Source organism: Silurus meridionalis, chromosome 23 (genome assembly GCF_014805685.1).
Source record: "Silurus meridionalis isolate SWU-2019-XX chromosome 23, ASM1480568v1, whole genome shotgun sequence".
Taxonomy (NCBI): Eukaryota; Metazoa; Chordata; class Actinopteri; order Siluriformes; family Siluridae; genus Silurus; species Silurus meridionalis.
In genome coordinates, this window is record NC_060906.1 from 9,746,991 (window position 1) to 9,765,801 (window position 18,811).

General features: G+C 38.0%; 1 protein-coding gene across 2 annotated transcripts; it reads left to right on the forward strand.

Moving 5' to 3' along the window:
- The first annotated feature begins 605 nt into the window (after positions 1–605).
- LOC124376541 (cell wall protein DAN4) lies at positions 606–18,172 on the forward strand. Of its 2 annotated transcripts, none has more exons than XM_046835683.1 (5): positions 606–1,012; positions 7,434–7,634; positions 11,786–12,205; positions 15,283–15,428; positions 15,568–18,172. In XM_046835683.1, the coding sequence occupies exons 1-5, from the start codon at positions 952–954 to the stop codon at positions 15,610–15,612; spliced, it is 873 nt and encodes a 290-aa protein (XP_046691639.1). In that variant the 5' UTR covers positions 606–951; the 3' UTR covers positions 15,613–18,172. The 2 variants fall into 2 exon arrangements, with proteins under 2 accessions (XP_046691639.1, XP_046691640.1); XM_046835684.1 differs by having other exon boundaries at positions 11,798–12,205.
- Positions 18,173–18,811: the final 639 nt, after the last annotated feature.

The following is an 18,811-nucleotide window of genomic DNA, read 5'->3' on the forward strand; positions in this document are numbered from 1 at the left end:
TTTTTTGGGTGTGTTTGTCAGGCTTACTGTAATCTTTAGTTTTGAATATATTTTACTTTGAACACTTTTTGGTTTATTCTCTACTGTAATTTTATTTTATTGTATTATTTGGGAGAACATTTTTTATAGGCTGCTTATACAAACTATGTTTAAATTGGGCTGGTATTTCATTAATCCAAAGCCATGGAAAGCAAATCTAATTAAATAAAATAAAAAAATAGAAACAATTATAGAAAATCTAAATAAATATAAAATATAGACAATTAAATCAAAGATTTAACATAAAAATAAAATAAAATACATTAACAAATAGTCATTTTCTGTTTTACTTTGAGAAAAAAAAATTAATTACAGGATTTGTTTTTTATTTTTTGTATTTCAATTGTAAATATATTTGTATACTTTTTGATTTCAAGGCTTTACTTTTCGAAACCATTCATTCAATGCCGTTTTTTCGGTCATATTTACACTAAAACCACTAAAACCACTAAAACTAACCCTTCACTTTTTTTAAATATACGTCATATATGACGATGGAAGTATTGCGTCACTACGAATAGGCGTGTCCGACCCAGGTAGCCCCGCCCCCGCCGGCGCTATTTCAGTCGGTCAGTGTGGCGTGTGTCACGGGTGTGTGTGTGTGGTGTGTGTGAGCCCGCTGTAGTACAGCCCAGTACGAGCTTCTCACATGAACACATACTGTAGCTGTTTGTTTCCAGAGTATCAAATCAGAGTGTGTTGCTCTCTCTTTTTTTTTTTTTTAACCTTCAAGAAGGATCTGAGTTCACTGATCGCAAATAAAACGATTACGGAGGAGCTGCAGGAAGTTTACTGAATTAACAGGAGCAGAGAATTGATCATCATCATCATCATCATCATCATCATCATCATCAATATCATCAATATCATCAATATCCCAAACTACTGCTCAGCTTACCTTTCTTGACCAATATGAAGGAAACTATTGCTCTTTGTATGCTTTTGCTCTTCTGTTTCTCTTCTTTCATAGAAGGTAAGAGTGTGTTTCTTATATACTGCATGCATTGTGTGTGTGTGTGTGTGTGTGTGTGTGTGTGTGTATATGTATGTATATGTGTATGTATGTATATGTATGAATATGTGTACATTATATATATATACTTGTACACAAGTGCCACGTACATGTGTTTTTATGATGTCATCATATATCTTTACATATCTGCAGTTCATGATTGTCTCCAAACCTCAGTGCTTCTAGTAAACAGTTTAAATGTCTATTGGAATGAAAACCAGATCTCTCCATTACTGTCTCTATTTCTGGAGAGCTCAGCTGACTTAATTACAGCCAAGCCTTTCTACTCCAGCTCTGTGGTGCTGCTCAAAGCACTACAAGTCTGTAAAAAAAACCCCTAAAACTGACTGCATTGCACATGTTATACAGTCAGAGCTTCTGTTTTGCATTTCACACATGACCAAATTAGATTGCTTCATCTTAGTCTAGCCCTGTGGTTTAATAACCAAATCAAATCATGTCAACATTTTAAGAAATCACAATCTTCTCCAGGCTTAAAGTCTCCTAACACTCTTCAATGTTGCCACAACTCTTTAACTGCAAGGCCTCCGTTTGCAGTCAAAGGATGACGCTTTTGATTTATTAGAAATGCGGTGTATATATGATGGTACTTGAGCAGTACCACATAATAATTGCAGTGTGTCAGTCATTAATGACTAAATGATGAACGAGTTCAGAGTGTGTGACATGTTAATGAGGTGGTTGGGATATACTGAGGTGCCTATACCCCTTCTCCAAGTAACACGAGAGAGGAAAAACAAGCATGCGATGGACGTGTTGCTTTTTAAACCTGAAACAGAGGTTCTATTGATTTTTAATATTTATATAGCAACACGAGTGGGATTTTATTTCGTCTTCATGTCTGCTCACTTGGACCTAAACCTATTTCTCTCTCTTGAGAAGAACAGAAGCAGAAAAAGAAACTGGTTACATTACATCACTCGCTCATGATATTTCGAGCAATTGGACATGCTCCTGCTGTGGTGTCTTTCTCGAGTGTTTTTTACTCTGAACATGGCGTTAAGAGGCGCAGCAACTCTCGCTTTATACGTAAGGCTCTGAGAATGCGTCACACACGGTTCCTTGTGAAGTTCGAGTGTCTCGTAGGTGGGTGAGCGAGACTGTTCTCAACATGCAGCGGAACATTCGTGGTTTATTTTTAGAGTCAAACCTTCTTTTGTCACACTCCATGTTCTGGCTGACTGCCTGCTGACTTGTCCAGGACTGATCTTGTCCTGTCCTGTCCTCACTACTGGAAATGGACACCTTCTAAACCTTTTTGTTGCTTGCTGTTGTAATAAACCTCCTTTACTTTTCAGAGCTTATTGTAAATAAGAATGATCTGAATTGAACTCTAAATATGGAAATGGTTTATGTGCCCTGGTTTAGAGCCCTGTTCACATTAATATCATTTGTTTTTCTTTCTGAGCTTCTTTAACGCTAGAGCATTGATGAGACCTAAAGCACTAAACCTGATCAAACACAGAAGTGATTGACACTTACATGGTCCTCGACGTTCGAGCACATGTCCTCTTTGTGAAGGTGCTGGTGTGCTTTCTTTTTCTTTCTTTAATGGTGTATTAATTGGGGCCAATGCGTGTAGGTAATCCAGTTTAGTCAGTATTACTGTGTGGACTCATTGCTAGAGGTTTGAGTGAAAAAGAAAGGCATAGGCATTATACCTTTGCTGACTGGAAGTCTGACTAAGCAGATTCTTGTCTCTTGTTTGTTTGGGAGGGAAAAAAATTGTCCCGTTATTGCTATGCTTGAGCAGGAACAGTCCATGCGTTGTGCATTTTGTATCACGGTCTGCATCTTGTAGCAGGTTCACGTTTTTGTATTATATCGTATACATGGGTGTCAGAAGAGTCGGAAACCAATTGCAACAAAACGACATACTTAATTTGGTATTTATTATTTACAGAATATGCTCTAGATGTTAAGTCTTAGGCTGTACGCCTTTTTCCAACCACTGTATCGTGGTGTTTAATGTATTGCTCAATATATTCCCATTGGAGACTTTTCAGACACCATGTATTATGTTTCCATGTGTTGGTCATAAAATTAGACTGGAGTGATGTACTGCTTCCACAGTTCCTCCTTAATCATCTATAGTGCACCGTCCTGTGCTGTTGTTAACAACGCTGCAAAAATGCACTGTTCATTTACAGAGTGTTCCTGGTAACAGTTACCAAGTAGTGACTGTATTTAATATGTTCAGTATGATGGTCAGATTCATTTTGGTTACCAGGACACATTACACTTACGATGCTTTCAGATAGTCGTTGTTTAGTCGCAGATCGCACGTGTATATAGTGATCAGTCATCCAAAGAAAATAAGGAGACTTGACCCAGCTTCTTCCTGTATGTGAAATATTTAGCTTGAGGATTTACATGCCCTTAGTACATTTTGTTATTAGCGGCGTATGCAGGCCTGGGTTTTTCTAGTGAACTAACAAAGTGCTAGGCTGATTAAAACCTTCATCCGGCTGGTCCTGGCTTACAGGACCCATGTTTTACACCTTTTGAGTTGAAACATTTTTACAGTAATCGCAAATTGAACTGATCTGTTTGGAACAGCTGTGTCAAATGGAAATTTTTACAATTATTCATATATCTAGGCATAAAGACATTTATTCAAGCAATTATATATATATATATATATATATCATTCAGTACCTTTTCAAAGTTGCTAGTTATCTGACTTTGCAAAAAAAAGTAGCCTAGCTCCTAAGGATTTTCCCTTTAAACCAGTAGCTTTTGGTTAACTAACAATCTTCGCTACTATAAAGCGAAAACTTCATGGTATTATTTAGAGTAAAGCCTCCAATTCTTCACATAATCATTCGTGCCCTTTCACACATCTGCTGTTTACTGCTTTGTTGACCTTTTTCACTGTTTGTGTAGGTCATTAGTTGAACATTTTTGTTTTCTGTTTCCCTCGACTTGTCTCTATCCTTATTTCTCCTCAGTCCCCCTGTAGTGGTTTGAACTCATCGGATCAGAGAATGTTTACTCTTTGAACTCGGCTTCAAAGCTGCGATTAACAAAACCGCACGCTAAACGAACGCTAGTTTAAAAGCAAGCGCTCAGCCAGGTGTACACGTCCAGGTGTGCGTATGCACTCGCAGCAGCGGTGATCTGAGAAACCCTTTCGCTTCGGTTTCTACATCACCGCTCATCAGCAAATCATATTCAGACCCTACTGATGCAGCCACTTTAACCTCTTTCTACCGCCGTGTCCTTCTGCAGTCACATTTGACCTTGATCATCGATTCCTGTTTTATTCATCTATTTAGCATACATTCTGCCTCTCCACTTCTCTTCAAGGCTTTGTTTCATCTCACTTTTTTTTTTTTCTTCTACTGCCGGGATTTCACACCTCTCTGCTTCTCCTCACCTTTTTATTTTATTCCTCACCCGAACTCGTTCTTCTCTCTTCCTTATCTTGTAAATTGGCTCTGCTAGAAATAATGCTTCATTCGACTTGCCTCTAAAGTAGGAATTGTTTAATATTTTTTTTCTTTTATTTGACATTAAAAACTTATGTTCATTTTCTGTCAGAAAAATGTTTCCCAGCTGACCGAATTTGAATTTCTCACTTTAAAACAAGGAACTGAATTGCATATGTTCTGGATTCTGACAAGCGAATTTGTCTACATGTTGATATTTACAGCATTTAAAGGTAAGAAGTGATGCATTGCCTGATGCTGTGGGAAGAAATGTCGATTTCGCGTCACTTGCTTGTTTATTTTATTTTATATTTTTTGACCTTTAGTTGAATTTGAACTTTTACAATTCTTTATGTCCTTGCAATTAGATTTTTTTTAAATCAGTATCTTGTATATTTATAAATACTGGTGTTGTCTGCACTTGGCTATAATTCTTATCAGTAGCACTGCAGTGACCACATATTTGCACACAGTGCAGTGTTTTCTGACTGATATACACATAATAGGTCTTATTACTTACAAAATAAAAGCAGGCTGTTTGGAGCGCAAGCAACCCACATGTTATTTTGTTTGAGGCTTTTAAGTGTACTGTAGGGTTGGATGGATGGATGGATGGATGGATTTATAGATGAATGAATTTATAGATAGTTAGATGGATAGATAGTTGGTAAGATGGCCATCTTCTCACATACACTTAATCATGCCAGATCTAAAAATGGTGCACTTCTCCTCACCATTTCTCTTTCACCCTAAACCAGTAATAACTCAGGAAATGCTGCAACAAGACCGTCATTGTCACTCTTCTCCTTTCTAATGTTTTGACCAGAAAACACGGGTAACAATGGCCGACTTCAGGTATGTAGCTAGCCAACAACACTGATACTTTCAGCTACCTAGTGAAAATAGAGCTTCCCAGTCTACTAGAGCAAACCCCCATATAATTGCTTGTGATAAATGTGGTCGTTGTGCTTTGCGGTGCTCACAAGTGTGTGTTTGCGTCAGACGAGTGTAATGCTTGATGCTCCATCACTCTGGAGAACAGGGCCAATATTGTGGGGCTCAGGGTGTGGTAGATCGGGCTGAGCGTGTGCACACACACCTCCCTGAGGACACTGACTTGTGGTGTGTGAGAGAGAGAACTGTTTTAGAGCGTCAGCTGCTCTGAGATACTATTTAGAGGGAAGAGGGGGTAACAAAGGGTGAGAGCTACTGTTCTGTTTTTACATATTGGGTGTAGTGGCTTTTGTTTGAAGAAAAAAAAAAGGTTAACATAAATCTAACCTGCCTCCAATGTCAAACTTCTTATCCAGTGTTTGAACACTTGTTTTAGCCCATAATCCACATTTGAGTATCTCATTGTGTAGTTCACTTAATGTTCCCAAAACACTGGCTTGTGTATACAAAAGCACAATTGGTGGTCCTTTCCAGCTGCCCAGTGATCTGACCTAAACAGCAGTTTCAGAGCTGCATATGTCTTAAAAGAAGCATGTGTTCACTCTTACTCTCGATATCTGTTGGCTCTTATGTGATCTAATGGGTGGGGATTATTACATTATTTTTGGATATACAGCATAACCTGTTAACTTTCATGCATTTGCTTAGCTCGGATCCCTGAGTTAACTCTGTTCAACTCCAGAATGTGGGACCAAAACCTACTTGCTGTAGTCTTTAATTTCAGTGCTTTAATATAAATAAAAAATAAAAAGAATGATACTGCATAAGTCTATTTGTTGAGACACCAGCCATGTGGTTTTTCAGTCCATTTGAGTTTGTTTTAGCCTGGATGCAGATAATTGTAACACATATTTTCACATTTTTGTGTGCTCATGTTTAGTAGGAACAATTGTACGGCGCTTCTCTGCTCTGTTTCGGCTCTGTGTGAGTGTGTGTGAGTGATTAGGATTGCTATGAGGGAGGCATGCCTCTCTATCAGTACTCTAATAACATTAACAGTGAGTCACTGGCTTTTCTCAAAAATGGTCACAGGGCAGGAAAGGGAGGGACTGGTTGTAAGGGAAAGAGAAAGGAAATGGGTTTCTATGGAAGACTCGATGTGATCGCAAGGAAAGAGAAGAGCACAGAGTTCATGATTTAAAGCAAGTGTTCACTACTGATTCTGTATGGCTGCTCTGAGTACCTCAGCAGTAGATAGTATGAGAATACAGTCATTAAAGTTAACAAGTGTTATGCAAATGAAAGCAATTTTTTCGAAAGAATGAATCAGAACAAGACAGAAAGGCACATTAATCCTGTATCCGACTTCCCTATGAAGTGGAACGTTGGAGATTGGAAATGTGTCTCGTGCATTTAAGCTGGTGAATGGGTTGAAAACATGGAGACCGCATTTTTTTATTTTTTTATTTTTTTAGCTGACTCTTCTTATCAAAAAACTAGCTGGTGTCTGGCGAAACTCCAAGGTAGCAGATATGATCGTGAAATAGAACTTCATAATTACTGTAATTTTTGCCCTTGTGGTCCAGCATCGCAGCAAAGGTATTGTCTTCAGTGTGTTTCTATGCGAATCATAATTTCCCCCTGGGGTTTTAATTACTTAGACTTAAAATGCTCATTCCTTATTCATAAAATGTCCGAATAGGACTCATTTCCCATCAGAAAATCAGGTTTGCTCCGATTAATGCGTTACAGAGGAATCTTTAATCAGCAGCTTTGTCAGTATTGTGTTTCTCTTTGACTCTGTCGTTTACAAATTAATATAGATTCTGTCGGCTTCTGTCTCCCCCTATGATCATCTCTCTGCCACCCACAAACACATGATTAGCCCATTATGCTTGTCTATGAGCTGCTACCAGGAAGTCCTTCTCCAACGTGTACAAGTCATCGATTCCCCTAAAGCCGTTATGTTATTATAGTTTCCTGAATGTAGCCAACATGAGATTGACACTCTTAAATTTATGCGCATGTACCCCCAGGTGAAGATGATCTCAACTCACCCGCACGTCTACTGAACTTCACCACGCCGTCCACCTCCTCATCTCCGCAGAGGTCTTCGACTGCAAAGCCAGAATCCTTTTCAAGTCCTACGCTCAACGCTTCCTCCAAGGGAGATCTTTCTGTTAACACCACCCGCAGCCAGAGCTTCAATGATACAACGGACAGCACAGTCGCTCCAGGTCAGGCTTCATAGGTTTTATTTTTAATCTGGTCAAGTAAAAACAAACAAACGTGTGCTTCTTTGCAAATCCATATTATGACACTTGAATCATTTTTTGTAGCTTTACCAGTGTTTTATCCTGTTAATGACCATTGATATTTGTATGGGCTGCAGTACACACAATCACAAAGACCCAAATCTATGCACAGATTTGCATTTGTGTAATAAAGAAATAGCAAGTTGAGGTATTTGATTAAAGGAAGAAGAGGAATTGAGCTGCAACAAAAATACATAAATGTTTTTTTTTTTAACAGACAGCCTGACCAAATTACATTTTTTAATATACCTGGAAATTTAGAAAAGTATTAATATAAAGCAAATTCTTAAATGTCTGCAGATAAAAGGTGCTTTTTACTTGTCATTTGAATATTACAGTACAGTGAAATTCTTAATTTGTATATCCCAGGGTTGTTAGGACGCTGTGGTCAGAGCACAGGGTCAGCCATGACACAGTATCCACAGAGGGTTAAGGACCTTGCTCAAGGGCCCAAGAGTGGCAGCTTGGTGATAATGGGGTTTAAACCATCGCCAGATCCTTTATGGTTATAGAAAAGAGACAGTGGAAAATACTTTTTAAAGGATTGTGTTTAAAGTATTTTTGCGTTAGACTTGTGTAGGACCTCATGTATATTTTGTACAACAATTCCCCAAGGAATCTGAACAGTTTGATAGCAAGTTGATAGGTCCCAAATTTGCAGATTTGGTGGTGTCAATGAGAGTAGAGACAAAACACAATAGATGATAAACAAAGACTGGACAAAATCACTGGCAGTTTATTTGCTAAGGGGGGAACCTTTGCTTACCTAAATATTTTTGTTTAGGGCTTTAATGAAACGTCAGTTGAATCTTTTAAGTAACAAAATAAAAATTGGAAATGCCTAGTCTTTTATTGTTTTTGAGATACACATGCATGTTCCTTTTGTTTATATGCAGCAAACTAGGTGATTTTCTTTAACAGTATGATGATGTACTTTGACCAAACAAGTATAAAAATGTACAGATGTTTGAACTTTATTTTCAGCAAAAAATCCTCCCTTAGCATAAATAACTGCTTTACACACTCTTGGCATCTGGACGGGTTGTTTCTCCAAACATTCATTTGAAATACTTTGCAATGTCTCTTCTAAAACTTATCAAAGGTGTTCTTTGCTAGGAGATTTCTTTTTGGCCTGTGATCCAGTCCATCCCAGAGCAGTTAAATAGGATTTAGGTGGGATGACTGGGCACAGGCCATTCCATGAGATAATACACTCCAGCTGGCTGTTTGCTCACACTTACAGCGCTTCAGGTCATTGTCTTGTTGTATGGTCCAGTCAGTTCCTGTTAGCCACAGTCCTGGTGGAATTGTATGGTGTTGAAGTATAGAATGGTAGCCATGTTGGTTCAGTTTTTCTTTCACCAGGGAGAAGTCTCCAACCTTCCCTGCTCCAAAACATCCACAGACCAGCAGGCTTTCACCTCAATGTTTGACTGTGGGTGTGAGGGAATCTGCGAACATCTTCTCTCCTGTTCTGTATTAGATCAGAAGTTCTTCTGTTGGACCCAAACCTGTCAAACTTGGACTTAACTGTCCACAGAACTTTACCTAGCTTGTCTAATGTGTCTCACAATCCATAAAAGACTTTCCAAACTTTTGAGACACCGTTATATGGGAACCAAAATAGAAATACAGTTCACGTAAAGTAACTGCTGGTGAGGCTTCAGGTAGCTCTGTGTTGCACCTGATTTTGACTTTCGCTAGTTTTATATGAATGTTTTGTTTGTAGTAATTAGTCACCCCCACCTCTAACTTTAGATTCACTGAAACATTTTTCCCTCCTTTCTCTTTTTAGGTCTGTTTTTGGCTCTCAGTTTTTACTTCTTCACTTGGATCTCAGTTAGCCTGCAAAAACGATTTCCTTTTATTGTCTTACTTGCATGACATAAATAATGGTGTGTATTATGTACATTACATATGGATAAAGGGGTAAAACATGGTGGCGTTTTCTTGGCATTCGTCCGCTTGCGTCCACGGAACGGAAGTTCATTTATCGGTTATGATGCATTGTGCTTTCTGCTCGTTTGTGAACAGCTTTGTTAATGTTGCATTGTTTTGTTCTCGCATTATCGCAAAAATGTCAAATATATATATTTTTTGTATTATAAAGAACAGATATCGCATCTCTATAAACATTTGAGCAGTGTAATAAAAAAAGAAATCATCTGTCCCGTTCTGTTTAACCTTCTTTGGGTTTGCGTGTGTTTATATACACGTGTCTAGAAGATCTGAGACGAATAGCAGAGATGGGCGAGTCAGAGCCTCTGCAGCTCAGTATACAAACAGATTATGGTTTCTTGCACATATGTATTGTGTATATACACATACTGCACTTTTCACTAACTTCAGTGCAATATTGATAAAACTCTAAAATACACTGTGGCTCATCACGGCTCGTGCAGATTGTCTGTTCATCATTTATGTGAAGCTAGTAAAGATTGTCAGTTGATTTGTGTGTGCACACACTACAAGGCTGACCTAAATTTATGGGACGCGTTAGTAAATGTGTACTGCTGGCTCCAATTTGTAGAGCCATTGCATGGCCAATTTTATGGAGCATAATCCTAGCAGTACACTAATTTGTGAAACAATGGGATCAAACAACCCTGGACACACAGAAATACAATAGAAGCCCAGTAAAGCTAAGCTAGAATGATGGGGGGGTAGAGGGAGTGCAGTCGGGAGGCAGTGCAACAAAAGGTGGTGTGAGATTTGACAGGAAGGCGAGAAAGTTTGAAACCTGTTGACGTTTCCGTTGCTTTCGGTTCATTTGCAAGTGCAGAAAAGCACCTCGTCAGCACCCCAGCATCTGCTATCACACACTCTATCTCGCACACACAAACACACACACATACACACACACACACACTTTCACACACCCACCGTATGGATATGTGCTACCACACAGCATAAAAATGAGCTACATCTCAATCATCTCTCCCTGCGACTCAGTCTCACACAAACAACAAACTGTGTTCTTTTTAAACTTCCTATTTCACTACCCCTCTCTCAGCATATGTCTCTAGATATTGGTTCACAGTAACACCCTGTCCTTGTCATACCACCTGCTTTTCCTTCTCCCCTGTGTTCAAGTTAAAAAAAAAAAACTGCATCAGATAAAACAGCTCAACAGAAAAATAATAAAAATAAAGGACAACAAAAATATGAAAATATTTCCAATTTCTGTGTACAAAAAAACAGCAACTGAGAGGGCCAAGCATTACATAGCACTAAATAACGTCCCTTTGTTCCTCAGGACATGGCCGTAAACGTATCTTTTTGAAGTTGTCTATACAATAAAGCACTGCATCTACACTCTATGGACAAACGTTTTGAGACCTCACACTTTTTCAGCCATATGTGGTTCTTCCACAAACAGTTTCCAAAAAGTTGGAGGTCCACGACTGTATAAGTTGTCTATGGATGCGACCTGCCACAAACAAATAATGGTTCAGGAATGGTCAACAAGTCGAATCAATAGAGGCCTCACGTCAAGTTTTTGGTGCCAGATACCACAGCGCACCTTTAGGGGTCTAGTGGAGTTCATGCCTTGGGTCAGGACTGTTTTGGCAGAAAATGGGGGACCAACACAATATTAGGTCATAATGTTATGCCTGATCGCACCACAAAGCAGGCACATGATTGTATAGGATGCCATTGGGTGTGGTAGCACCAAACCTTTTATCATGCAGTTCTAGATGCATTCATAAATCGATAAGAATAGTTAAAAAAGTAACGCTAAGAAACTGTGTCTGTGGACCTTTGGTGCTTGGCCCCCTAATGACTTGTCACAGTGGATTTATTGTGAGACCTGTTTGGGTCGAATCATGTGAAAACTTTGCCAGTTGTCGTTGTCAGATGTGGAGCCTGCAGACAAAAGCAGCATGACTCATTTGATTATTATGTCTACAAAAGAGAATGTTTTAATTTCTTTGTTCTCGTATGTTTAGCTTGTTTAATTAATCGTGTCCGTTCTTTAATGTTCAATAATGACCGTGATCAAACACTTGTTTACTGACTTAATTTCATATCTAAGCTAATATATATATTTTTTTGTTGTATTGGGAATAAAGGTTTTCCTGCAGGAGCTGATGAACCTAGGTTGAATACTCTTGCACCCATTAACAGTACTACTGTTCTGGGAAACCTAACAGACGCCCAAGATGATCTTTCAGTTGGAAATAACCAGACCTCAACAATATCCTCCACCTCCTTCACCACCACCAACACCACCAACACACCACTTCCTGGGCCTATAACAACTACATCAGCTCCCACACTCTCTCAGAGCCTTTCTTCCACCACTGGTCCTCAGATTACCACAAGCCCATCAGCAACAACCACTCAAAGCAGGGGCAACTCCACAACTGTTACCACCAAAGACACTGCATCTGCTCCAACCACCAGGACCATCAGCACAACTACCACCACCACCACTGCCCAGGCTAAGAGTGTAGACTCATCCGAGCTAAACGTTGGAGACGACACTGAATGTAAGTGTAATGTTTTTTTTTAAATATCCTTTTTGTGTGTGTGTGTGTGTGTGTGTGTGTAAATGAAACAGTGCAGCACTTGTTTTCTTGTTCATGTTTTGATTTGCTGGCCTGCTCTTGTTGCATGGATTCTCTCTTTGTGTGTGTGTGTGTGTGTGTGTGTGTGTGACACTTTGTTCTGGTATTACAAATGAAGTAGCCTCCCGTTTATTACCCTATTATCATAATACACACACACACACTCTCGCACACCTTTTTGTAACTGGGGGGATTTGTGTGTAGGGAACAAGAGCATGATTATAATTTTAAAAGCTTGAAGGCTGGTCTGGGCCAGGGACGTCTTTACACTGAAAAAACAAGTGAACAGACTGAGCTTTGTTCCCTTGCCAACTTGGGTTAATATAGCGCGCACACACGGTAACATTTAGAAAAATATTTATACAATGATCTGTTTGAATACTATACTGCTTAATAACTCGGAGGCTAGAAGGCGTGCGTTTAAACCATTGAATGCTCAGGTAGTTCATTTAAATGTCCATAGTGTACTGATGTTGACGGTGTAACTACTGCATGAAATATATGGGAATTTTAAAACAGGATCTGTGGTACAAATTCAATTTGATGTACTGGAGATGACCCTAAATAAAGAAATATATATAAATTTATATATATATATATAATTTTTTTTTTTAAATAGTAGAATGAGTTAACACCAACGTACCAGTAATCTCTTTTTCACTCTAATAACTATTATGCTTAATTAAAATAAGTCATTTTATGTCACTACTTTGTCTTTGTAGAGTAGAATTATAATCCTGTATATAAAATAACCAACAGAATTACATATTTTAAAATCGAATAAATTCAGTCAGTTTTGCACTGTGAACACCAATGACCGCTTTAATTTGTCGCCGCTTTCGAATGACTCTGTTACAAGTGGTATAATCCATGACTAATTTATTGATACATGGTATTAATTCACTGTGCTTTGCACTGGTGGTTATTCGCCTCTGCGTCATGCACTAAAATCATGCGACTCAATCTGCTTTGCACTGCAAACTTAAGAGAACTTGCTTACTCAGTTACTTACTCAGATGCAGTGCATCCAATAAAGAAATTGTGCCTCAGTGAATCACAGGCTAAGCAGGACAGGATTAATAAAGTAGGCCACATTTCCACTGTAGGGCCTGTGATTACCAGGACCACCCTGTCTTATTCCAGCCTGGAAAAATTACGAAATCTGTGGCAGTCTGGGAATACTTGTTACATGTCGCTCCAGCCAAATTTTGGAAAATGGCCACAAATAATAAAAGAAACAGAACATGAACAAGAAGTTTTTTTTTTTTTTTTAGAAAACATAGACATATTTGACTAAAATGATATCATTTTGATTTAGACTACATTGTAACATTGTCTTGGATTTTTTTTGCTTGGAAAATGGTCTGTTAAAAAGCCAGTCTAGCAAACATGATGCTAAATGCCTTCAGTCTGATGATTAAAACTTTGCAATTTAATTGTGGCTTTTTCACACTTTTGATACCACGCTTAGGTTACGTCTTTGTACTGAAATGGGCTTAAGCCTAAGCAAAATAGGTTTAAAAACAAATATCACAGTTGAAAATCATCATCAAAACACAGAAAAGTGCCTACACACTTTATAAAAAGGAACATTAATAAGATGAAATGTAGCTGACGGAACAAGAACTTAGTGAATTATTCAGCGATTGTTCAACTAATGATGAAAAAGACTGACTAAGATCTATTGACGGAGCGACATTTAACTCAAGGAGCAAGATGGATGATAATGATAATGCTCAAAATAAGAACTTTTATCCATTGCAAATCTTAAAATTCTTTTAAATGTGGAAGTAATGTTGGTTTTTCATAAGTAAATTGGGGTGTAAATGTTGAGGTAAGCACAGAGTTTTCCAGTAGAATTCTTAGCTTGCATAATAATTGACTAGGGGTGTCAGTTGATTTCAAATATTTAATCGGGATTAATCGCAACCTAATCGCACATTTGTATCTGTTCTAAGTGTGCCTAAAATTAATACTTTCAAGTTCAAATACTCTAATCAACGTGGGCATGGAACGAATATGGATGCTTTATGCAGATTTAACTCTAAGTTTATTATTAGTGAAACCAAACTCAACATAGAGCTTTAAATCTAAGCCTTTTTCAAAAGATGTTTTTTTTTTTAGATGTTTTTCAGTGTCAATTAACCAGGATGAAGAAAGAGTCCAATTACTTCTGTTTATTTGCACTGAGCTAGTTGTTTACATTTTTAGATGACTGTGCCGCTAATAAAAATGTTTTCGTAAATGTTTTAAAGTAATTACGGTGTTTTAAATTACGTAAAATACCAGGACACCAAACGAAACATTTGCTGTTTCCACACGGATGGTTTTGATTGCCGGATGTGTCCATCATGGCGGATTTTGGGGCTTGATTTGAGACTTGGCGCATCAGTAAAACAAATGTTTAGTGATTTTAAAAAATGATTTTTCTTGAAGTTTTTATTTTTTTATATCTGAGTAAAGAAGGACGTCGTGAATGAATGTGTGTTGTGAAGGTTTTAATTCCGCCTCCGTATTTCTTTCTTTTTGTATTTTTATTAAAAAAGGCAAAAATGTGTGCTGCATTAATCGCACGTTAAAAAAATATTAGTACCATTAAAATTCATTTGCGTTATTAACACGTTAATTTTGACAGCCTTATCTTTTTCATTTCGGGGGGTTCTGCAGACACCCTTATTCAGCGTGACTTATAATGATCTCATTTATACAAATGAGCAGTTGATGGTTAAGGACCTTACTCAAGGGCACAGGTCTTCTAATTAGAAGTCCAACATCGTAATTGCTGAGATGTCACTTACCTATATTCCTACTGCTGTCATCATCTAATTTGATTGATCGATTGATTGACTGATCTTATTATTTTTATTTATTTTTTTATCTTTTCCACACAGTGTCAAAATCTTAAGAGTTCAACCAACACAATGCCGATTTGTGCAGAATTGACAGTAATCAATTTTCCTTCCTCTCTCTTCTTTCCTTTTTTTTCTTGGAAATTTTAGACTCTGTTACATCAATGGATCCACTCTTAGTCGGTCTGGTGTCTGTGTTTGTCGTCACCGCTGCCGTTGTGTCCCTTTTAATTTTCCTCAAATTCAGACGCAGAAACGAACGCCCGGAATTCCGTCGACTCCAGGATCTACCCATGGTGAGTCTCTATACTCAAAAGATGTTCTCTGGCTATGACAATCTTTTATCCCCGATTCCAAAAATTGAATAAATAAGTACACTCATATATATTTTTTTATGTACCATGATATGATACGATTAAAATTTTTGTGTTCTAGGATGATATGATGGAGGACACGCCTCTCTCTATGTACAGCTACTGAGTGGTCACAAGAAATCTTTTGGCAAAGCCTTGAACAACACCCAGGCCTCCTCTTAGCTCATCTCGAATCCCTTTTTATTTATAACCTTTCATTGTTTGTACAGTTCCGATTTAGCAGTTGGAACTGAACAAAGTCCGGATCGAGCAAGCTTTGATTTTAGGGGTCTTTTGTTTTTTTTTTTTCATTTGGAGGAAGAACATCACAAAGTCCTGCGCTATACAGAAGCGAGTCTGTTGTTTCCCTCAAAAACAGGGGGCTGCTGACTCTATCGGGGGGCCTAATTCCATTTTTAAACAGGCAAATGGACGCTTAATATTAATATCTGATATTTCTTTTAAACAGAAACCCGAGGCTTGGTGGTTAAATGACAGGCTTAGTTTTGTCTGGATCATTTTAAATCCCTCATAGTGAGGGTGCATGAGGAGGATATGATCTTTAAACACGTCCTCCAGTCCAAATCCATCTCGGTGCAAAACTCGTTACATAAAATGACACGATATTCAGCTTGCTTATAAAAATTGGAGACCAAAGGAGTAATGTGCCTTTTACTTCACAATTTTTAAGCTCCTGGTCCGCTGTATTTGTTTGTGTGTGTGTGTGTGTGTGTGTGTGTGTGTGTATGACTGGCATTTTGTGTTTGATTTAATCACTTTTAATGCCACAGAATAATAGCGGAGGGATTTACGCCTCTAAGACGCTACTGGGACTCTAAACAAGTGCACACGGATTGTTATGCCTGTATGCAAATGACTCATAGACAGTGCTACGTGTAAAACACATACACCTTTTTCCCTCCGATCCTTTAAAAATCCAAATTTAATTAGTCATTTCTCAGTCATTTAATAATAAACATTTCCTCATTCACTGATTGATGTGTTTCAGATTTGAAAACTATTATATGATAGAATTGAAAGAAACGAGCTTAAATATAGGGGTTTTGACTGACTAGCATTGTATAGTGTGTGTGTGTGTGTGTGTGTGTGTGTGTGTGTGTGTGTGTGTGTGTGTGTGTGTTATGCTGTATACATGACTTGTGTTAGGAGACACAATGCAGTGTTTGGTCTGCTCTTGAAGAAATGAAAGCAGTCCAGTAGACCAATCATTTATGTATCATAAATCAGACACGGTATCAGTGCCAGGATGCTGTTTTTCCCTTCGATTCAAAGTATACAACAAACGTACCCACTTTAATTTAGAATTTATAGTCGAATTGAAATTCAGGTTTCATTCTTTAGGATTTCTCTATAAATAGCCAGAAAGAGGCCTTAAACAGAGCCCTGAGCTCTGAAACAGTCGATACAGCAGAAGATCTGCAAGGTCACAAAATGCTATTTTAATTGAGAGGTTCGTTTCGAGCTTTGGGAAACGCTGACCAGAAAGGAGTTTTGATGTTCGGATGATTGGTGAGCTGCCTGGATGAGCGTGTAGTCGTTCGCTTTGTAGTCTGTCATCAGAGTCTACGGTGATCGATTGAATCAAACCCACAAATACTGGTGTCTGTTCTAAAAAAAAAAAAAAAAAAGAAAATGTATCTAGCAAACACTTTCTGCCATTTTAGGGACTGTGTGTGGAGAGAGATCACATGGTGACAGCAAATGTGTCGTTGTTGAATTTTTTATTTATTTTTTTTATTCAGGGTTCAGCTAATAATAGATACTGCAGATGCATCATGTGTGCCTGATGTCGTCCTTTTTTCCGTGTAAAGTGATCTAGGACTTAAGCTTTTAACTAAACCCGCCAAGACGCTCGTGTGTGTGATCGCGGATCTCACAGCATCAACACGCTTTTAGTGTCTCGCTATTCAGTAGGTTATGTTTGCACTTTATTATGGGAGGTGCGAAAGGGGTGGTGTGTTGTATACAGCTTTTTTTTTTTCATTTTGTAAAAGTGAAATCCAATCTTTTTTTTTTTTCCCGCCATGCTTGTAATCTTGCTTGTATTAGCTGGATGTTCTGTAAACGTACACTCCTGAAAGGTGCTCATTATTTGCTTTGTAAATAACAAAAAAAAAAGCTTGGCTCAATCGTGTTCTCCTGCGCCGCAAGCGCCCATAACGAAATGTCCATCATTTCATATTCAGTGATTGATTACGGTGTGTGAAATGCGCTCACGTGTCTGTGGAACGAGTGCGTGCTTGTAGCGAACGGAGCGATCCTGTCTGTACAGAGCACTATAGGAGCGGCATTGATCATCGAGGCAACACATGTTTTTCCCAAACATTTCTGAGCTTATTCCTGCCTTTCGATCTGCTCTATCATCGTTTTCACCATTGTACAGCAACCACAAGTAAAAGGGTTAATTTGGTGCCTTCTGCACAATGACTCACAGCATGTGACTGCTTTTTTTTTTTTTTCTTTCACTTTTTATTAGTATGTGATCCAGAAACAAATTTGCCATACGCATTTGTTTTTCGACATTTACTTCCTTCCAAATTCTGCTCTCCACCTGAACATCATTGTCGAATAATGTGTTCATGTTCAATATAGCAATGTTGCTGAGTCTTCTGGCTGAATTATTAAAGTTTGTACACGTTTATAACTGAGAAAAAAAATTAAATAAAAATCACCGGACCCTTGTGTGATTTATAAGAAGCATCATGTCTCTTTTTCTGCTTCATGTCCCAGAAGTCCTGTTTGTATTTTTTTTTTTTTTAAACCCTGTTTTGATGTTCCAAAAGCTTTTTTTTATTAAATTTCTTTACAACATATTAAACGCTTTCTTGTCTCATCAATATTACAATTGTAATGTGGACAGACAAAAATTTGGTAAAAAGGTTTGAGTGATTTTATTTTAACTACAAACTAAATGCAGTTTTGCCATTCAACACAGTTCCTACACATACATACATGTACATTTTTATATATATATATATATATAAAATATTAAAACAATTTACGTAATATGCTTGGGCCTAAAAAGGCTTTGAAAAATATCTATTGCAGTAAAGTGTCAAAGAGCTCTCTCTAGGGAAAGGAAAATAACAGAAATTAGTAAAAATAAATGTGGGTTGCTCAGCCGGATGTTGGCACATCAATAAAAAGCTTCCACAAGAGCATCAGTGAAATAAACACTTCTAGTCTGTTTCATGTGCACATTTTTAAACTTCACATGAGCCACAGTCTGGACAACAGATTAAAAATAGATCCATGGTTTAATTCTGATAAACAATACTGATGAAATAGCTCTTGAAATGCCATGC

Coding starts and splice junctions, on each gene's coding strand:
- LOC124376541 (XM_046835683.1), top strand. CDS start 952: ATGAAGGAAACTATTGCTCTTTGTATGCTTTTGCTCTTCTGTTTCTCT. Junction 12,206..15,282: donor CGTTGGAGACGACACTGAAT/GTAAGTGTAATG, acceptor TGGAAATTTTAG/ACTCTGTTACATCAATGGAT. Junction 15,429..15,567: donor GACTCCAGGATCTACCCATG/GTGAGTCTCTAT, acceptor TTTGTGTTCTAG/GATGATATGATGGAGGACAC.